General features: G+C 39.5%; 1 protein-coding gene across 1 annotated transcript in view; it reads right to left on the bottom strand.

The window, feature by feature from the left end:
- The window catches only part of Hsd17b12 (hydroxysteroid 17-beta dehydrogenase 12), a 123,845-nt gene that overhangs the window by 68,084 nt on the left and 32,322 nt on the right, over window positions 1-23,439 (bottom strand). The window contains exons 2-3 of the mRNA XM_032903770.1: window positions 14,168-14,214; window positions 11,655-11,730 (exon numbers count right to left, since the gene is read on the bottom strand). Of these exons, the coding sequence (XP_032759661.1) occupies window positions 11,655-11,730; window positions 14,168-14,214 (123 nt within the window). The remainder of the gene's footprint in view (window positions 1-11,654; window positions 11,731-14,167; window positions 14,215-23,439) is intronic.

Below are 23,439 nucleotides of genomic sequence, written 5' to 3' on the forward strand. Positions count from 1 at the left end.
TAAGATGAAAGTCTAGAATAATTCTATTACTATGTCAGAGCTGCAGGACAGACAGGGAAAAGCATAGTACAGTGAAGGTTCAACCTGCAGTTTCAGTATCCAAGAGGGGCAGGTGACTATGTAAAAACCGACCAACCAAAGTGATCAGCTGTAATGCAGTAAGAGATACAGAGCCCTAACCAGGAGAGTGCCATGTTGCTGGTTCAATGTTATCAACTATTATTAAATAGTACACCAAGATTAATAAAGACTTCCCTGCAAGGGTCAGTGAGAGCAGCATTCCACTCGCTTTAATTTGGAAATCAGAAACAAAAGCTCTGATTTAAAAGACAAGGTTATAAAACAAAATACCAAATGAGCTTTGGGATTCTAGATTAACACCATAAACTGGAGGGTTGGAAGACTTAAGACCTGTCACAAACAGGAACACTGGGCCTGGAGCTACATGGTCTGTGACTGAAGCATTCTGACCTGCTAAGTGGTCCTGAGCGATTGTTCCAGGTCTGTGTATTCATGATTGTTCTAAGGATTAGAGCATAGACGTTCATTTCATTACAGATTAGGAAATGGTGCAAATGTTAAAGCAAAACCATTTCTTTTTACTAAAACTGTAATAGACACAAAGTTGTCTTTAGCTTTAATTTACTACTTCAAAATGACAGGACAGGGTCAAGTGATCCAGTCTAATCAGGATGTATCTGTCTCTTAAAGATGCAATGATACTATCACAAAAAGTCAGAATGCATTTCTCCACTTGATGTTTATCTTAGACTGTACCTTGTAAAAGTTATCAGTTACCCAGATACACATGTTTAATTTCTTTAACAACACTGAGGAACAGGAAGCATGAAATGAAGAATTCTGCCACTAGCTTGGTCTTTCAGACTTGGTCTCTGGATATATAAAATAAACTACCCTATCAGAAGTTCCTAAAACAGAGATTTTAAAAAATCATGTGGAGGGGCTTGAGAGATAGCTCAGTGGTTAAACACAAGGAAGAGTTAATTTGGGCTTATAATTTCCAAGGATGAGAGTTCATGATGTAGAGAAAGATGTGACTCCTCAGGTCCTACCTAAGACTATCTCCCTCCCTCTCTCTGGTTCAGGAAGTCCTGCCTTTTCCTCTCCTTTCCAGTTATATTTGACAAATCAGGTAAAGGGAAACAATGTTTTCCAAAATACTGACTCAGGGCTGGAGAGATGGCTCAGCGGTTAAGAGCACTGACTGCTCTTCCAGAGGTCCTGAGTTCAATTCCCAGCAACCACATGGTGGCTCACGACCATCTGTAATGAGATCAGATGCCCTCTTCGGGTGTGTCTGAAGACAGCTACAGTGTGCTCCTATATAAAATTAAATAATTCTTTAAAAAAAAAAAAAAAAGGTCATGGCTAACTGTTAGATCTGCTGACCTGAGAATGATCCTAGAACCCACATGGTAGAAGTGACCAATGCCCACAAGTTGTCCTCTGTCCCCCATATATGTGTGCATATTCACACAAATAACAATTTCAAAAAGCATCTTAACTCATGTGATGAGTATGTTTCCCTTACTACATATGTCTACAATTGGATATTTTGCAATGAGGATACAGTTACATTGTAGCTTAATACTTTTCCAGACACTGCAGTGATTCTGCTTTAGACTTGACATTTCTATCGTTTGAAGGGAATCACAGTGAAAGCTTGTTCTAGTCTGTACTGCTCAGTAGTAACTAGCTTTTTATAAATGAGAAGGAACTAAGCAAGTGAAATGTATGAAAGGTTCTGGTGGTTTTAGTGAACCCATCTCTTTGTTTGTAGTATTGCATGCTGGACTAGGTCCTTTCAATTATCTCAACTGATTTTAAGATTAGTATGTAACAAAAACTTCATCTAATAAGTAATGGGCAAATGAGATTACAAGAACAACTGGTAATTGCCAAGAACATATATAATTTCATTTTAAAGTGACCCATTTCCATAAAAGTTTCAAAGTACTTTCTTTTTCTGATAAAAAAAAAAGTTAAGCAATCCCCACATAAAACTACTACATTCTATAACCATTTCAAAGAATATGCCTTTCTACAAATTCTTTTAGGTGGAGACCATACAATTACAATTATCCACTGAGGGCAACAACCAACAGCCTACAGGTGGGAGGAGAATCACCAACCATCCACTTAAAGGGTGCATAGTCACTTCAGGGTACCTTGGTCCCACATTTCCCAACCCCCAAAATGCGGGCCTTTTTATACAAAAGTCACAGAACCGTCAATAATCCAATTGCAAAGACCACTCACTGTTTTACAGAAACAGAGGCAAACATTTTAATTAAGAGGTACAGCTAGTGTCTGGCCATGGTACAGGGCACTCCCACATGCCTCATGCCAGCTGTAGAAAAGCAACATTCAAGCAGCTGACTTAATTGGAAATGCAAACTAGCACATTCTAATTTGGCTGGGCCAACTAATTGGTAGGTATGCGTATTTCTAACAAAATACCCACCCATGTTACAGATGTTGTTCTCTATAGGAAGGAGTACAGGACTGGTAACAAACATTAATGAAGCAGAAATAAGCTACACTTAGTAAGGTCCACTTGGGCAGGGTCTCACACTAGCTTAGACAACTAGATCGTGTGTGCCGAAATTAGAACACAATGGAATAAATAGAAGACATCTTTTTGTGCAAATTTCAGAAGCCAAGGAGCTCCACAAGAGCAACATGGTCAGCAACTAACACTTGAGAAGTGGCCACTTTCCTCTGAGCAAGGTCAAGCCTGCTGCAGAACTGCAGGACTGGGGTCTTCTCTTTGGAATATGATGTAAACCAAAGCATTTATATCCCCGTGCAAAACAAAAAACTATGAATGGTTAACCAAAGAAAAAGAGGGACAAGGTAGATACATCTGCTGCCTTCTACAGCTTGAGACCAAAACTATTCTTTTGCTTCCAACTGAAATAATTGAAATATATTAAGCAATGGTTTTCACGTGTGATAAGACAGTGCTTCCATAGAGAAATGAAACAAGTGGGTGAGCCCTACCACTGTCCTCCTACAGCCTGCAAAGATTCTGAGCAGTGAAGATGCGAAGAAAACTCAGAACTTAGCTGTCCTTCCTTAATTGAGAAACCAGTACACAAAATACAAAGTCATTACAGATCTTTTATATGTTTAAGGAGGTAGATGAACATTTAAGAAGAAATAAAGATAAAATAATGATTTATTAAAAATTATAAATATTTGTATACAGAGAAAAAATACAATGTCTCGATTAAAAAACTCACTGTTGCAAAAAAAAACATTAGTCATTGTAGAAAAATACATGCTACTAGCATGTATTTTATCACTACTACTAGCTAAAAACAAATCATATGAAAAAAAAACTAAAACACTAAATATGCCATTAATGCAAACTTCAGTATGAAATAAAAAATATTTCAAGAACTAAGGTTCCATATTTCCCCAATTATTATGAAAATCATAAGCTTAACTACAAGGAAGACAAACAGAAAGAAAACCACACTAAGAGGAAGAAATTATTAAAAACAAGCCATTTACAGAGAGCAAAGAGTGGAGGTTTCTGTACATTCACAGCGGTAAAACAGTAGGGAGGAAGCCAACATGAAATACTGACGAACAGAGCTACATCTCTGTCCAGCTAGAATTTTTTTACCCAGATTAAAAAAAATTTTGCCTTCAAAACAATACAGATTTTCACAAAACAACCTACAAAATCTCTGAAGGTGATCCAGGCGAGGAAGTGGACAGTCCATGAGACTCCTTATTGGAATCATCTATACAATTTGCAAAACAAACAATATTTACAGCTAATACGCCAAGCGATGAAATAATAAAAAGCATATAGTTAATTAGAATCACAGGTAGGAAAATGAAATTGAGAGCAAAGAACATAATGAACAAAGACGGAATTGACAGATTGTAACCCGATGGGTTTAGAGTCAGATTGCTGGCTTCTTTAAATGTAAGAGAGAATCTGAAGAGTTTATAGAAACTAGATGTGTGCTTACTTAAAGCCAACAAAAGAAGATGAGAATTATCAGACAGAGTCAAAAAGTGTGATGCTTGAAATGGGCTTGCAAATTCTTTATGGAAATGGACGAGCTTTACTACCTTAAACCTGCCTTAACCTCTGGTCTTCCTGCCTCTGCCCCTCGACAGTGCTGGAATTATAGGGATAAACCATCACACTCTAACTTATCAGCTGTCTAAACTTCTGTGCCACAAATCACTTGAATTGGGTAACTTTCACAACCTGTGGGGAGATCAAAATCATCGGTTTGACAAAGTTGGTGCCAGTGAGGATTCTGTTGCTCTGTAATGTCAACTTCAATACCATCTCTATGGTTCTTGAGTGACTATAAAATAGGGCACACATCACAGTTAATTAATGAAACATCATGGTTATGTGGACAAATTACAAAGACTAAAGTTCATAAACAAAACGCCAATTAGCATGGCAAACTCAATGAGCCCTGTGCACCAGCTTACAGCAAGGCACCACGTTAACGTATTTTAAGGCAAAAGTGGAAGCACTGACTGTCTAAATTTATATAAAACTGAGAAGACAGACATAAAAAAAAGATCATAAATTAAATAGCCCGGAACCAGTTGTTGTGGGGAAAACTGATCTTTGAGAATATAAGATACTGTCCTGTCTTTTCATTATCCACCCTGCGAGGCAAAAGCTCCTGCTTTCCCCAGAACGGTCCCTTCCAAAAGAGTCTGCTAACTTTTTTGAGCTTTTATTTTGATTTCTATGTCTTGCTGTTGAATATTTTTTAAAACGTGTTTCAGAATGAGTTTGCTAACAACAGTTGTTTCTCCCAGCTGTGCCTCCTTTTAATTCTGTTGCTCACTCTTAACTAGGCCTGTAGCCATTTCTAATCTTGGCCACCTATGACTTATATTTTGATATAACTACTTTCCTAGCAACTCTGTAGTTTTTTTAAAATATTTTTAAAGGTTTATTTATTTATTTATTTGTTATCTATTTATTTATATACTGTGGACACTGTAGCTGTCTTCAGACACATCAAAAGAAGGCATCGGATCCCTTTACAGATGGTTGTGAGCCACCATATGGGAATTGAACTTAGGACCTCTGAAAGAGTAGTCAGTTCTCTTAACCACTGAACCATCTCTCCAGCCCCAACTCTTTATGTTTTTAAAATGTCTTTACAAATTTGAGCCGCCAGGTAAGAATAAAATTATTAGTTAGAATACATTTTAGATGGTTCTTTCTAGACAGGCATCAGGTAGCACCACTGAGCAGGATACCCACATATGCATTCTCCATACTTCTCTTTGGCTCTCCTCTGCTGGGAGCTACTCTACTAAATCAATGAAAAATGGTCAACATTCTAGTCAATCATATGTAGGCAAGGTGTAACTAATAATGAATATAATTTGACCTGTCATACTTCTGACCCTGAATAAAACATATCCATGGTCCTGTCTCTAAATATAGTATACTCTTGTTATATGGCAACAATTTAAAAACATACTTTATAGAAGTCCCTAGAGTTCTCAGTACCATTGGTATCCATAAGAAGGCTTGTGCCCTTAGGATAACCATTGACTAAATCACACTAATTTGTTCTACATAATATTGCACCCTGACCGTGGTAATTACAATAATACAATTTGAAAGTTAAGTGGTTCCTACTTCCCTAAGCACATGTTAGAGGTTAAAAAAACCTGAGTTCCAGGGATAAATATGGGAAATGGTTCAGTGGATAAAAACACTTAACTATGATTTCCAAGGACCACAATTCCATTCTCAGCTTCTTACAACTACCCATAAACTCTAGCTCCAAGGGACTCAGTACCTCAATATCTGCACTACCACTACCCACGGACACAGACACACATACACATGACGTATTTAAGAACAGTATTAGTAAAAGATGGATCAGTACTCTTGGCCACGCTTGACGCTACAGGGAATAAATTCCTAGATCAGATTTTCTACCCAGCATTGGCACCAAGAACAGAACACAATACCAAGACATTGGATCAATATTTAAAAGACTATATTCCAAAGTCAGACACTTTACAAAACCAAATGGAACTAATGAGCAAATTTTATTTTTTTGTTCTCAATTATTCACTAATTCTCACAGCACAGCAGCTAGTTATTTGGGGCAAGCTGAACTAAATACTGTGAGTGTGTGTTCCTCTAGGTTCCTTCTAATTCAGCACAAATACTCTCTGAGACACTACAGTGTAGCTTCCAAGCAGCAGCAGGCTGTAATTTCAAGCTCAGATGGTACTTTCTGCCAGCCCTCCATACTACATGGAAGTTACTCACTCAGCATCAAGTGGAAGCCAATGGAACAAGGAAGGAGCAAGAAACAGAATAGGGAATACAGCTCTAGGGCTGGCAGGTGTCTTAGTCAGGGATTCTATTCCTGCACATGCATCATGACCAAGAAGCAAGTTGGGGAGGAAAGGGCTTATTCCGTTTTCTACATTGTTGTTCATCACCAAAGAAAGTCAGGACTGGAACTCAAGCAGGTCAGGAGGTCAGGAAGCAGGAGCTGATGAAGAGACCATGGAAGGATGTTACTTACTGGCTTGCTTCCCTTGGCTTGCTCAGCTTGCTTTCTTATGGAACCCAGGACTATTAGCTCAGGGGTGGCACCACCCACAATGGGCCCTCCCACCCTTGATCACTAATTGAGAAAATGCCTTATAGTTGGGTCTCATGGAGGCATTTCCTAAAGGGAGGCTCCTATCTCTGTGATAACTCCAGCTTGTGTCAAATTGACACTCAAAACCAGCCAGTACAGCTGGGTACAGCAGTATACGCTCAACACACATGTATGAAACCTGAAAATAAATGAATTAAGATTTTATAAAGAAAAGCATTGCATAGCTCAGCAATGAAGCATCTTCTACTTGTGAATGAGTCACACTACTTGTGGAGTTGACCCACTCCCCCCAACCCCACCTCAGCAATAAGGAGAAGGGTAGAGAGGAAAAGTTCTGTTTCATGGCTGCTCTGATGAACAGACTATGGTAACTATATGCATTTCGAGACTAGGTCATAAAAAGACAGGTATTATCTGTCTGAAGCATGCACTATATAAGAAATCCAAGTACCCAGTTGACGGTGCTGCACGCACAATAGTCCAGAGTGAGTCGAGCCTTCCAACAACATCCTGCCATGGCATCAGACCTGTAAAGGAAGTTATCTTTTCCATACTAGACCATGCATGAGCTGAACATCACTGAGCACCAGGAACAAAAGGTCATCCACCTTAGTGCTGGCAAAATCCTTAGTAGCAAGACTTAACCAGCATCTGAACAGTGGCTGATTTGTATAGCTAAACTTAAGGTGTTTTGTTATAAAGTGACACTGAGCCACAAACTAGTAAAGCAGTATGTGGGTGTAAAGGAGACTGGATTGTGTAGAAAATAACATATTCACTGGCTTGGTCTGCAAAACCAAGGAGAACCATAGCCAAGTATGACATAACATATCTCTACTGAGTTACTTTACTGAACATGGCAACATATTTATTTGCATTGGCTAGTAAGAATCTATCTTCCTTCTTACCAGAACATAATTAGCTAGAACAAATTTATAACCAGAACCATGCCAGAAATGTTCATTTAGTGTCAAATCTCAATTTGGTGCACCAAGTCCACTGGTAAAAGTAAAGAATTTCAGTTCCATATGTGGATCCCATGCTAAGAGACTTGTGAAGAATCAGTCTTGGAGAAAGCATAGAACTCCGCTTTCTGGAAAGCCAGAAAACTGACACATTAGGAGATTTAAGAAAGAAGGTACTGTTATAGCTCTAAGTACCCAGACAAAACAGGTGGAGACAAGATGGATGGATCTGACTCCCAGCCTGGAACTATATATTCCTGGCATTGTAGAGGTGAGTTAAGAACAACTCTAGGGCGTATGTATTTTCCCCTCACTGTGGGCTTCCAGTTACACTAAACATAAAATATGAAGGGCTTTATGTGCTCACTGCAGCCTCTCGTTGCCCTTAAGTAAACAAAACAGGCAAAATGGAATAGGACATCAAATTAATGAACCTGTTACTGCATCAAAGAATTCTGCAGCTGTGCTGAGGAGATGACAGGTAAGGGCACTGCTGTCAGGACTGATGGCCTGGGTTTAAGCTCCAGAACAAACATGGCTGAGGGAGGAAGAGCACCAATGCCCACAGGCTGTCCTCTTATTTCTTCACATGCACACACCAAACTAATTCATGTAAGAAAAGTCACTTTTTAAAACAATTATAATTTAGAGCTGTCAAGACAGCTTGTCAGATAGAGGCATGTGCCACCAAGCCCAATGACAGGAGCTCACACAGTGGCGGATGAGACCCGACTTCCTGCAGATTGTCCTTGCACTTTCATACACTTACCATGATGGCACACACACACACACACACACACACACACACACACACACACAAAATAGTAAAGGTTTTTCAAAAATTGTTAACCTTTTTTTTGACAAATCTACATCTTAATTGCACTGATATAATAAAAAATAAGGACAAAAAGGGGAAATTAATACTTAATCTTATTCTTGTGTTGACTAGAAAGAAACCAGGAAGGTTTCCATTTGTAAAAGGTTTGCAATGGAAAGATGAAGTCATGGAAGCAGAACCATCCTAAAGCTTCAAACAGGAGACAAATTACAAACAAAAACAAAATCACCTTTGTTTGTGTTTCATCAAAGTTGATTAAAGTGCATCCAATCAGGAGAACTGACTGCCACAGAGTCACCCGAGCTGTAAATGCCACCAGCTCCAACTGTTATGAACTCAGGTGCTCTGTCACTGGTCTCCATGATGTGCTTTATTATAAATACAAATCTAGCTCAGCTTCAAAACATTGGTAGGACATTTGACAAATCCAAACTGGTGAAATGGCTAACAATTCAATAGTTCTGGTTCACAGTGATAATGAGAGAAGAATATTAAACAGTCATGGCTCTGAACTAGGTCCCTTTCCTGGAGATGCCTGCAACTTCAACTATCTAAGCCTTTACAATTGCTGAGAAACTCCCTTCACATTCACAAAGAACTGCTTCTTCTAAAGGTACAAACACCAAGTGTGTGTGGTAATGGGGGACAGACTGAGAGAAGCAAGAAGAGCCTCCTACTCTTCAGTTGTCAAGGCTCCCCGTCCGTCACAAGGAGTGAGAGGGAAGCCTGGCTCACTGGACCGAGTGCACGTGTGCCTTACCAGCTGGAGTGACTGACAAAGAACCAGCAACACGTGAGCTGCTGTGTCCTTTGAACATGGAGCAGAGCTCCTCCTCAGTGAGAAACACCCACAAGGCAGCAAGGTGACTTAGGGGACAAAGCACTGCCACATTTGCCTTGGGTAGAGATGTGGTACACAGCCCTGTGGCATGCTACGGCTTCTTCCTGGGAGGTGAGCCACTGACCTTCCAAGTCTCAATTTTCAAAAGCGTCTACGCAGGAAAGGCTTTGTGTCCCACTGGCCTAGCGCTACCCTGGTTAACACGCAACTTAAATGTGCCAGTTGCAGGATTACAATACAAGATGAGTATGTCTCCCCGGTGAAAGGAATGTGCTGAATAGGACGAGTGAAAGTAGATTCTTAGAGTGGGGGATCTCAGAGACACCCAAGGTAGCTTTACTGCTCTCAAGGAAACTGGACACACTCCAATCAACATTTCCAAATCCAAGTACATGTAATTAAAGCTTCCTTCCAGCTTCTGATTATGAATCTTTATCTGTAACAACTAGCAGTCCCTCTCATAAAGACTAAATTCTACACATGCTGAACACAGCATTTCCCACCCTTCTGAAAGTGATTAATGCACAACCACTAAGTACTCAGGGAGGAGGCAGGACAAAGACCCAAGCACTAAGTTACACTCCTCCCCTCTCTGTGGCCACCTCAGGCTCACTGGTGTCCTGTTTCCATTCAAATTCATATTTCAACAAAAACTGCAAATCAGTCCGTGTCATGATACTTTGGAACTGTATTTACATAGTTGAAATCTTAAACATCAAGTGGCAAAAGATCTATTGAATTCTACACATCAAATGTTTAGTTTGTAAAGGTGTGTACTTGCAGGAAGGTTCACGAATGATTTGTTTTTTGAACTCCACATGTTTAATATCAAGAGCATCCAACTAAAACTGGCTTTGGGGCTAGTGTATAACTAGGGAAAGTATGCAGCCTTCCTGTGACCCAGTGTTTCATCCTCAGCACCAACACCAGAACCAGACTTAGTTTCCTACCCAAAGACAAAATCTAACGTGCAATCTGCTCAGCAAGACCAGTGAGAGCTGTAGGGAAGTAACAAGTGTGTGAAGCTCGCAGAGAGCTGCGGTCACAGCAGAGGACACGTGTGAAGGCGTGAACAGTAAAGCCCTTGCAATGCTGAACACGGGAGACCAGGTGTTAATAATAACCCTCTCGTCTAAATGGAGCTCTCTTTTAGTTGGTTTCTCAGAAGTCATTAAAGCATGAACCACAATTAGAAACAGGCATTGTAACAATTTAACCTAAACCAACTACAAATGTAACTCATTTATTTCTCTTCTTTGGAGGGTCTAGGGCTCGTCTTGAGCGTAGATCTAAGCTTCCTTCCCAGATGCCATCTCTAGCTTCAGCTTCAGTTCTTTTAAGGCACCAAAAACAAAAACAAGGGGGAAATGGGATGGGGGAGTTTGTGGGAAGGGTAACTGAGAAAGGGGAGTTTTTTGAAATGTTAACAAATAAAATGATTAATAAAAAATGCAAAAAAAAACGCTACAAAATGTTATGATACAACTGGAAACCAAATTTCAGTATTTTATACTTAATCTTAGTTATGACAACTGGAAAGCAATTTCTGAAAGAACTAATTTTTTTCAGAGCCAGAGACAGTTTTTAAAGAAATGACCCTCCCTTTCACAATACCCCTTCCTTATAAAATATGAACCCACAGAAGCTCAGAGATGAACACAACTCTTGGCCAGCGAGCCACACAAACATGGCTGATGGCAGACAGCATACTAGTTTATACCAAGGAAAGGAACAGCGCTGACCTTCTCTCTGCTCAGTAAAGGTTAAGCCTGAGCGACAGCAGTCTGCTGGCATGACAGAATTGAGGGGCAGAACTGAGTGTAGCTGACTAAAGGAAAGGCTGCAGAAGTTTCCCTGTCACATGTGCTGCTTCCTGTCCTAGTGGATCTCATCATCTCGAATATGGAAATATTGAAATGTAAAATATTCCAGGATATTTTAAAAAAATAATTTAGTAAACCACACCAAAATAGTCAATTTAACTCTTATTTGAACTAAATGTGTCATTAAAAGGCATCTTAATCAAATCACAATAGTTCTAAAATAATTCCATCAAATTTTTTCTAAGTTATAAAAATGTCTAAATTTAAAAAAATTATAATCTTCCCACCATGAGGACATAGGAGGATACCAAGTTCAAAGCCAATATGCTGTATAACAAGTTCAAGGCTGAACACCATGAAGCTGTCTCAAAAAAATGTATTTTATATTAGAAATTTAAGATGTGCCATTAGCAATATGAAAGGTAGTTTCAGCATTTACTTAACACCAAAGGAGTGTGCCACCGGGCACTGCTTAAAACACAACTTAGAGTAGTTATTTTGATGACCTGGGTTTAAAATGTAAAAACTTACTGATGTTGTTGGAAACTTCCTTCAGTTTATCCTGGGATCTGCTTATCAGGACAATCTTCATTCCACGCTTTGCTAACTGAAAACAATGAGAGATCGAAATCACATCTCTGAAGTTTATTCTAAAACATAAATTAAATGAATTCCCATTTTAAGAAAAACCTCAACAGGTGATGATAATTCAATACACACACACACACACACACACACACACACACACACACACACACACACACACACACGAATGATCTAAAATGAACAGTTTTCAAGAGATTGCCCAGAACCTTAAGTTTCTAACTAAGCATTTAAATCTCAAACCATGGCTTCTACTTTTTATTTTAGACCCATCTACATGGTGAGGACATTTTTATATTGTTATACATCTAAGACTTCTGTAATTTCAAGTTAGGATTTAAAAAGTTGTCATAGGCTAGATACACAGAACAAATCAGTGGGCCAAAAAAGAAAACTACAATTAAACTGTTACATTAACTACATAAATGAACTACAGTAACTACATTAATCTTAAATTTGCATTTGGAACTTGTGGTTAATCTTCACCGTCAACTGGATTTAGAAATAGCATGGAAACACTTCTGGGTGTGTCTATGAGAGTGACTCTAGAGAAGTTTAACTAAGGAGAAATGACCCACACACATGAGCTTCATCCCATGGGTCCTGGGACCACTGTTAAAAAGCTGAGCACAAGTACTGCTGCATCCTAACTAGGTAGGAGGTAAGGGGGTTGTCTCAAGGTCTTGCAGCCATAACCTCTCTCCCACTGAACCGGAAGCCAATCTAAGGCTGCCTTGGTTTGCTTTTGCAGAGTATTTTGTCACAGTTGTAAGTAACACGGGCATTAAAATTGAAGGCAACCAAAATAAAAGTACATTAACCATTGCTAATGGATAAATTAATAAAGAATTTCTTGAAGAGAATCTTCTATATACATATGTACACAATATAATACTATATAATGTTGCAGAGTGAAAACATTTCACAGCAATGTGTTCTTGTCATAGAGACACACAAATAAAGAGGAAGAGAAAAACATTAATAGGCCTAACACTCTGTACTGACCAAGCAGACAGTTCACAAATGAGCAGCACTCTGGATGATGTGAAGTGTAAGTGCTTCAGTAAACTAATTCCCAGCTGTAAATCCTAAAGTCAGCTTTTATTAAGTAACAAGTAATACTGCAAATGAGGCTGTGGAAGATCATTTTTTATAAAAATAACAAGCCCTGGTAATTTGCTAAATTAATCTGCTATAAAAACACTAAAGAATCCATTAGCCCATACTGATACTTTAAGAAAAAAGAGAAACACATTAACAAAGGAGGAAGAACAGGAAAAGCTCTTATGTATAGAAAACACCAACCAAGCATGGTAGCTCAGGGCTTTAATTCTAGAGGAAGGACTGCCGTGAACTTGAGGTAAGACTGAGCTACACACATGTGTTACATAGAGACTACCCTGGGCTACAGAGGAAGAGATAAATTAGAAAAACACTATTTAAATTACAGTAAAGTAATTCAGGCAAAATCGTCAAGGGGTGTAAAAAACATTAGGCTAAAAATTATCTAGAAAATGGGGTATATATAGTCCCAAAATATCATGCCACATACCACTATAATGAAACAATTTTATAATGAAGAATTTTGTTAAACAACATCTCAATAAATTGTTTACCTTTAAATCATCAATAATGGAGCACATAGTAGGACATTTTGCCTCTTGATAGGATGAGGTCAGGAGGATTAGTATCATTTTTATTACTGTTTCTGTTAAAATGTTTACCCTGAGTCCAATCATAAGTAAACAAATTCAATTTTGTCTGCACAACAACTGACGTGCATTTCTCAAAGTGCCACTTTCATAAGGAGCTGAAAGAGTAAGTCTCAGTAGTAGAGCTCCTCTCTAGCATAATGGCTGTGGCCAGCAAGATGGCAAAGGTTGGCCACCAAGCCTAACAACCTGAGTTTGGTCCCAGGACCCTCATGTTGTAACGGAAGAATTCACTCTCCCCATAAGTTGTCCTCTGATCTTCATAGGCATGATATGGTGTGCATGCATCTACAAACACACATACACAAACAAATAAATGTGGACTAGAGAGATGGCTCAGCAGCTAAGAGTGCTCTGTTCTTGCAGAGGACCCAAAATCAGTTCCCAGCACCCAAGTCAGGATGCTTATAGCATCAGCTCTAAGGGATTCAATGCCCTCTTCTGGTTTCCTGTGTGGTGCGCTCTCTCTCTCTCTCTCTCTCTCTCTCTCTCTCTCTCTCTCTCTGTCTCCATCTTTAACAACATACGTGTACATAGGAGACCAAGGATCTCCTGTTAAGTTTAAAGCCAGCTTGGTCCAGAGTTCCAGTCCAACCAGAGCTACATAGTGAGACCCTGTCTAAGGTATATAAATAAAACAAAATAAATATAATGATTTTAATCAAAACTACTATTGAACAGATTATTCTATTTTTCTTATTTTTAAAACAGATTCTGAAAATCACCTACCTCTTCTGCATATGATTTTCCAATTCCATCAGTGCCACCTGTAACAACTGAGACACAAGAGAAGTAGTTTAGTTTAAGAACTACAAGATGTGTTCCATTAGAGACCACCAGTGACACACAAGCACACCAGTACAATATTAGATATCAAAGAGCAATACTCAGGGCTGGGTGTGCAGCTTTGTGATAGAACATAGAACTTCCCATGTATGAGGTCCTGGGTTCAACTCCCAGTGAATAAATAAGTAAGCAACACCAGTATTCAAATTTAGAATTAACTACCTAATACAACAACTCAAATAGAAAAGAATGAAATACCAAGTGTTGGCGGGGATGTAAAGAAACTGAAGCTCACAAGAGCTTCAGACCTAACAGTAGTACCAGACTGATACCATCATTTTGGAAAAACTATTAGTCAATATATGTAGAGATGTTTGCCTTACAGGCCAGCAATCTTCAAGAGAAGAGTGCCTAAGTAAGGGCTACCAAAGGTAGCTTCACTAGTGTTTGTGCTATATGCTAGCAAAGCCTAAATATTAATCTAACTGAGGTATTGACATACAATGTACAACTAACAGCAGTAAAATGAACTGGGACACACACAATACCTAAATATGACATTACGCTAAGTGAAAAGAGGCATTTGTTTCTTAGTGCCAACGACATGTCCATTTATGAAGTACCTGCTCAGACACCGTCTTTCCAGAGTTTTAAAAATCTTTTTAGAAAAGTAAAAAATAAAATAAAATAAAAAATACAGGGAACAAATCTTTATGTACCTACAGCCGTACAGAATGCACATAAAGCCACAGTATATGTGTGCAAATCAGAGGACCACTTTCAGAAATCAATTCTCTCTTTCTACCAAGAGCTCTTAGATTAAACTGAGTTTTGTCAGGCATGTGGGTGCAAATGGTGTAGTTTTAATTCACTGAACTCATTTTAAATTTTGTTCCAAACATCATGTTAATTTGTGTCAAAAAAGCAAAATTGGTCATCAAGCTTCTACAATGGTCTCTGTGTCTTCCTCTCTTCCATCCTCTCCAACTCTCTTAATGCTGAACATCCTAGGCGATGCACTTCTGCTTTCTCGGCCTGTCATTGGCTGACTGCATTCCTCTGATGTAACATGTTCTTCTGTTCTTTAGTAGTTGGATATAGAGACCTGATCAGGTTGAGATTTATGTTTGCGTGTGTGCAAATGTTCCCTAAGGGATATCTAGTGACTGCCTACACAAGGAACCTGGGTGCAGTGATATGTTTACTGTGTTAACGGTCAAAGTGATCACTATTGCCATCCATTACTTCATTAGGCTGCAAAAGTGACACTTGAGCCCATAATTCACCCTCATCTCCTCGCTGGAATATCTGCCTGAAGCATCCTGCCTTCACTAATTGGTTGCCATAACACAGAACAAGGGTGTGAGCATAAAACCAATACTTAACTTCTTCCACTGTCAGTTCTCAAAACTGGCTGCCTCCATGTGTTTTACTGTAATAGTTTTGTTTGTGTGTGCTTTTATTGAAATAGTTTTGTTTATAAAGAACACTCACAGATTCTACAACAAATGTTTAAAATGATCTATTACGAATCGATCAGAATGTGAAAGTCTCCTCTTGTCTCTGGAGACCCAAAGGTCCAGACCTCACCTTGCACTCTCTCCTTGATTCACCAACACACCACAAGCCATGGGCAAGCACATGCTAGCTAGCTATTTTCAACTCTCCCTTTTTCTTCTCTTTCAGACTCTTCTGCTTGTTTCAAGATTCCAGACTCTCATTCCTACCTTGCTCCTTTCAAAGCCTCATCCAGGATCCATCTGGAACTGCATTGTTCCAGAACACTTAAAGCAAAAGAAACCTTTTTCTGTCCTGATGCCCACAACTAGTACTCTGTAAAACTGCATGCCCTACAGCACTTTACCACTCTGAACTTTGCATTGTTCTGTTATATTTCTTGTATGCTTTATTGTGTAGAACACTGCGATACATTTCTATAGTAACCAGAATTTGGTGCAAAGCTGAGTGTGTAGCTCAGTGGCAAAATCTTTGGCTAACACATGAGACCCTGGGTTCAAGGTCTAAGACTCTAAAGAGGAAAATGGGTTAAGGGAAAGGTAGTATCTATCTCTCATAGGTTGAAGGCATGGTCCTCAACAAGACTACCCTCACTTCTGATAGACACCAATTTCAGAGGTCTCTGCTAACCTAATCAACTGGCTATAATTTGGAATGGGAATTCCATTTCCACAACTACTTCAAGTTGGACAATTCAACATTCATTAACTAAGACTACCTACTCTCTCACTTTATTGCAGAGAATACAAGTCAGTAACTGAAGGGCAGACTGGGTGTGTACAGTGGGAGAGGGTCCCACATGCAGAGCTTCATCCCACCCCAGTGAACTGAATCAGAGCAAGGACGCAGCTGCCCAGAACAAGCATGGCTTTCCCACTAGGACTTCTACTCAAGTTCAAGTTTCACTATAAATACACAGGAGGGAACCCAATCTTTAACTCTCCTCCCCAACTAGAGATCAGGGCCACTAACACTAGGCTCAAAGCTTCAAGCTCTAATGACAGTCTGTCCGGCATGAACAGTTCGTTAGCCTCAACTACCAAAGACTCACCTAGAATAACTAAGAGTAAGGATTTAGGAGCAGGATCACACAGCCTCTCCTCCCTTACCCTCCCTCTTCTCCCTTTCTCTCCATCTTCCTCTCTTCTCTCTTCCTCCCTCTGCCTCCCCCTCCCCCTTCCCTCCTCTGGAAATAAGGACAAAACCAGGCAAAGTCTTTGTTACACAATTATTATGTTAAATATCCATACAGAACCAAACACTAGACTATAATAACATTTCACTTCCCAATCACCTTTCTATCTTTCCTGGACACAAATTTTGTCCCTCCCCCTTTCTGTGGTCTTTTTAAATCCCCTTAGATTCCTCATTCTTGTTGTTGCTTTCTTCTTTACAACAGAGTCTCTGGTAACCCCAACTGGCCTCCCCTCTATGTGGGAGGACCATCTCATCCTTGAATCTATACGTCCCTGGTGCTGACATCACAGATATATACAGCCCTGTTTTAACAACCTCTGATACAATTCTCTACACAACTGACCGCATTCCAGCTCTTAGGAAAGACCTTCCCAGAGCATCCTAGCTCTCCTCCTCTTCCTGCACTTTTGTTGGGATACCATCTTGGAATTTTCCCGCCTCCCTCTGTGTTGAAGTTCATTGTTCTTAGATCATGTTTTCTGGACTCTGTATAATAGTAGACTTGGCAGTAGCTTCCCAAGAAAAAAATACTTTGATAAACATTTTTAAAATTTGTTAAAATACATTTTTAATTTTTCAGACAGCTTTAGATGCACATTTTTATAAAGTGAAGTTAGTACAAAGAGTTACTTCTATCCTTAGTCACAGTTCTCCTGTTAACATCGTACATGACTATGCTACACTTGCCACAATCCATAAACCAACCACACGGCATCTACACTCTATACTTTAGTCAAACTGCCTTACTTATCACTGAATGTCTTTCTTCTGTCTTAGTATACTCTCCAGGATAAGATTACACTTCCTTACCATGCTCCTTATGTTATGATGAAAACCAATGTATGACTTATCTTTCCTTTCATTAATTAAAAAAGTGTGTGTGTGTGTGTGTGTGTGTGTGTGTGTGTGTGTGTGTGTGTGTGTGTGTCAAAGAAACTGGAAGTGGTGAGCCTCTTTTATGCACCGCAGCATTATACACAATGGCCAGAAAACTGGGGGACGGGGTTTTTTTTTACGACATATACACAGTAATATACTTTTCATTATACACAACACAAACAAGTAATTCTTAGTCTATCAAAGAAAAAAATTCATCTGATGAATGTAAGAAAAAAATGAAGACACAATTTGAAGGAAGACAAGAAATGTCCCATGTTGCTTAAAAGCTACAACTTCATAATGAGTTTTAAGTTGTATTTCTATATAAAATAATTCTGTGATTCTCACTCTGAAGATTTGATCATACTCAATGTCAGGACAGTTAAACTCCATTGTTAAATTTAGGAAGCTTAACAAATCATTACCTTAAATCAAGAGTCTGCTGGCAGCAGTTTCTACAAAATTAGAGAAAGTGGGCTTTTTTTAAAGTCTTTTTATTGTTAAAATTTTCAGTCATGTGCACATATTGCCTTTCTAAAGAGCAAGACTCTTTACTAATATGCATACAAAGTTACCATTCATCTCTCACAGGCACTCCTAAAACAACTTCTAGTACATTTGCATCTCTTTTTTTTCTTATTCCTCCCTTACTCACTCTCCTGGCCAAAGTGATCACTCCACAGTACAAATCCAATCCTGCTAAAACTTATCAGTCATGTCTGTCTGTCCCCCACAGTCAAACGGCTAAGCCAGTGACTCCAAAAGGAGATGATTAGTAACGTTTTGGTGAATGAATGAATGAAAGAACTCTTCCTATCCTCATCATTTACCAAGTCCTTGGCATGTTGACCTTAACTTCATACCAGTCATGCTGGAATGTGGCCACTTTCTGCAACGTAACCCTCTCTTCACAAACACGATCCTCTTTATTCTCTATATATATTACGCTATGGTTTGAACTTGTTCTTGGTAAAACTGAGGTGTTGGGGTTGGGGATTTAGCTCAGTGGTAGAGCGCTTGCCTAGCAAGCGCAAGGCCCTGGGTTCGGTCCCCAGCTCCGAAAAAAAAGAAAAGAAAAAAAAAAAAAACAAAACAAAAAAAAAAACTGAGGTGTTGAAATTCCATGACCAATGGGATAGTAGGCCAACGTGGGGCCTTTAAGAAGTGTTATGCCATGAGGTCTATCTACACCTTTTTGTATAGACTTCATCAAGGCTTCAGAGAAACATGCAGCCATAGTGTAGCCTCTCTGCCCTCAGCCCCTGCCATGCAAAGAAACTGTATTGCAGAGGTACATACAGCAAGTCACTGAACTAGAGCACACTTTCATCACACACAATTCCACATCACACAGGAGTCAAGCAAGCTTGCTGGCACCTTGATCTTGGACTTGCCAGCACAAAGTACCACGAGGACTCCAGTTCCTGGCTTTCTAAATTTCCACAGCTGTTCTGGCAGCTCAAATGGACTAAGACATACTCGTGGCAGAGTTCAGCTTCCATCCTGGAGGTTTTCAGTTGAACATCTGCTCTCCTTGCCCCTGCCCTGACAAGACTATCAAGATCTCACAAGTACAGATCTTCTCCTTATGACATTAATAACTTAGGGTTCCACAAGGCAGGGTCTGTCTGGTTCTCCAGAATCTAACTGCTAGGGCACTCACTGGTTTAAGAAAGAAAAACAAAAAGATAATTTAAAGCTGAAAAGACAGCTCAATGGTTAAGAGCACGTGTGACTCTTGCAGACAATCTGAGTTTGGTCCTAGCACGAAGATGATGATTTGTAAACCATGTATCATCCTAGTTCCAGGGAACCCAATGCCCTTTTCTGACCTCAATGGACACCAGGCATATATATACACACATGCAAGCAAGACACTTACAGACATAAAATAAATATTTTTAAATATTATCTTCACAAGATGATTCCTGTGGCTTTGCTGAAGAATAGATAGATAATGAATGAATGAACAAGATTCTGAATGGAAAGTCTGCTTCCTGCAACAAGGCCTACTGCTTCATTCACTCCTTATTCGGAAGTAACTGCACCTCCTCTCAACATCACACAAGAGTCAATCATCTAAGATGAGTTTTAAAAGACTTCGAGATGCTTCACTTGTTTAATGAACTTGTTAGATATATACTTTCAGAGAAGTCTATGGATCTCCTTGAAAGGACTGGTCTGCAGTGACCCATTCCAAACAGAATCAGGAGAGGAAAGTATCCATTTTAGATCAGTAAAGGATTCTAAGCTTACTGTTCTCATTCCTAAGCCTCGCTTCTTGGGTTAACAGTGGGTATCCTCAGATCCCACTTTGCTATGGAGTAAGGGGATACATTTAGACAATTTGCCACAACATACACAACAGAGCTCCCTTGTGGGTTGGGGAAGTAAAAGATGGCCATGAGTAGAATGAGCTGAGAAAGGGAAGGCGATGGGGAAAGGGGACTTTAGAAGGCTTATGACTGCACAGATATATATAACAGCAGAACCCACATTTGCAAGCGTCTGAGAAGATGAGAACTGACAACTATAAAGAATATCCCAACTTGGCATCCAGAACTGTTTCGCTTCTTACAGATTACATAAAATACTGGCAACTGACCAGGACTCTACTTCCAGATTTTATACAGTCAACAAAAAGTACTGTAGCTTGTATAGGTTAAAAATATTCTACTCTTTTTGTCCTCAACTTGCTAGGAACAGATATTTTTAGTAAGAGCCCAATCAACCTTATCAAAATCAAACATCAAAAATAGACTAGAGAAACATTGGAAGCAAGAGTGCTATTTTTAGCTCTCTCATCTTTTCCCTGCCTCTGCCTACTAAACTCTGACTGCAGAGCCCATGCATATGAGCATAGTTATTTCCAAGCAGCTTCCTTTTGTGACTCCCCACTCCCTCTGCAACACCTGAATGAAGAAAATAGTCGATTGATTAAAGATTAATACTGCCACAAACCATGACAGCTGCCTTTCCTGAGGGCTTGGGGCGGTGGGAGGGATAGAAAGTGACAGAAAGCTTGCATCAGTATTCCTCCTGGGGATCTATTGCATGGGAAGAAAATTGCTATTTCAATTCCCCTTTGTTGCTAAAAATAGCAGTCTCCATTGATTCAAGCAAACAGTCTACAGGCTGAGCAGAGCTGAATTTAGAAAGCACTGAAGTCCCTCAGAGCAAATGCTAACAGAGTCTAACATATGCCAGCTCATATTTAACAAAGAACAAAGAAGAGAAGCATGCAGGGTGCAAGTTCATAAAACACCAGTAACTTCCTGCATTTTTATTAAAAGGGGAATAGTGAAAGTGATATAAAATAGGAACAGGCAATAGAAACTTCTTCTCCCTAGTCATAATTTAGTTAAAAATTATTTTTTAGAAAAAAACTAAATTTATGACTAAACCTAGACACATGGACATGTCCCACAACTCCAGTTTGGGTCACATCCATTTTTTTCTCACTATAGAATGTGGACATCCACTTTAGTACAGTCCTAAAGCAATATAATCTTCCATGGCTCTCAAGCAGTTCTCACAGTTTCCCACCAGCAGCCCTCTCCCACCTTACTTTTTACTACCTCTGCCTGAGCCAACAAGACATTGAGCTACAGCATGCCACTTAAACACACAGACCAAACTCAAACAAGCAAACAGAAAATACCCAAGGGCCTGGCACTACTGCACCTATCGGTTCAGAACAGAGACAAGAAGAACTGAAAAATGGGATCCTCTAAGAGAGGTAAATCCCCAGCCAGCTTCAAGACAAGGTTGCTGCCTGATTTTGTCACTGCGTGGTTAACTAAAGGCCTTTCCAAGCAATGATTCATTTCAGTTAATGGCATGTCCTCTTTAAAAACGCAAACGCTGTGTAAGAATTAAAAGGCTATCAATCTTCATGACGCCACGTGACTTCATAAAGCCAAACTGTTCACAGTTTTCCTTACCCAAAACATGAGAGCAGAGCAGAGGAGGCTGCAGAGAGCAGGGGTCTGAATAGTTAGCACCTTTGAGTGGCAGGACTAGTAAGATTATACACACACACACACACACACACACACACACACACACACACACACACACACATGCAAAAGGCTTAGGCTTCTGTTATTTTGATACATACTCAGTAAAATAAATCACTAAGCTCATGACCAATAATGCCAGGTTCAAACCCCAAACTCTGCCCATTTTTACTGATTGTTTCTTGATTAATACAGTTAACACTGGGTGTGTGTTCAAGACTGAAATACCATCTCACTGGCTGCCTCTTTTTATTGTCCTTAAAGACAAATAACTCTGGTCTAAATTATTTCTCTAACCTAAGTCCACTCATCTATAAAAGGAGAATAATGGTAGTGTTGGGCAACAAGTAAAATATTAGCAGAATTAGAGAACCATGATGAACTGTAGTCGTCCCTCATAATCAACAACTTGCCAAACTCAAGCCTAGAGTGTCAGGACTCTTAGTTAATGACCAAAAGAATGAGATGAAACCCGAGTCCTTTCTCTGGCCCGGGAGGAGACGTGACATGCTGAACTGCTAGGGAGGTCATTAATTGGCAACTGTCTAAACCTTACAAGATTATTACTTGGCATAAGACTTTCTGATAAAGAACAAAGGTAAGCCACTGCTCCTTCCATCAGCCTGTCAATCACCAAACAGGGGGTGGAAAAATGGACCTCAAGAAAGCTGTCCAGGGAGCTAGAGAGACAGCATGGCAATAAACAACACTTGCTGCTCCTTTACAGGACCTGAGTTCAGTTCCTAGCACCCACATCAGGCAGCTTACAACTGCCTGCAACTCCAACTCGAGGGGCGATGCCCTCTTCCAGAGTCATCTGTTTGTTGTACACAGCTTTAGAAACAATATAAAGACTACCTAAAATGTATAGTATGTCTAATGGTCTCTGTGATCACTGCCTATGCTCACCTTGAGTGTTCTGTTCTGCAGGAGTTTTAGGACGAATGTCCACTCTTACCCTGAGTGTTCTGCTGTCCTGAGAGTCCTGTGGTCACTGATCACTCTCATCTTGAGTATTCTGATCTGTAGTGGACCATGTGGCCACTATCCACTCTCATCCTGTTCTGCTCTACAGTAATCCTTTGGTCACTGCCACAGGACAGTGTGCTTTTTTTTTTTTAATCATCTTTATGCATTTAGAACTGCCTACTATATGTTACTATCAATATTTATTACAATATTTGTTGTTATAAAACATGAAGATTTTAATTTATCAAGAATTGTAGATTTGTGGGTCTTGCCTGCTTAACAACTCATTAAAAGTCTTTTGAGTTGGTAGCTCCATTCTTTCTTGTAACTTTGTTTCTTTGTTGGTCTTCTCCCACCTAGCCCACACTAAAATACAAGTACACCTTCTCACAGCAAGAGTTTTTATGGCTTTTAAAAAAGTCTAACTAGATTATAAACTTCATGAGAAGAGGCAAAGTTGTGCTTTTACTGACAGATGACTCCCCTGTGCTCTGAATAGTAACTGCCAAGCACATTACCAATGAATACAGAATAACCAGGCCTACCCAGGCTTCTTTAACCATGAATAAATTCTTATCGGTTTAAGCCACCAGTCAATTGTCCCATTTAAAACGGGAAAATTCCTGACTGATG

The sequence above is a fragment of the Rattus rattus genome, chromosome 5, assembly GCF_011064425.1.
Source record: "Rattus rattus isolate New Zealand chromosome 5, Rrattus_CSIRO_v1, whole genome shotgun sequence".
Taxonomy (NCBI): Eukaryota; Metazoa; Chordata; class Mammalia; order Rodentia; family Muridae; genus Rattus; species Rattus rattus.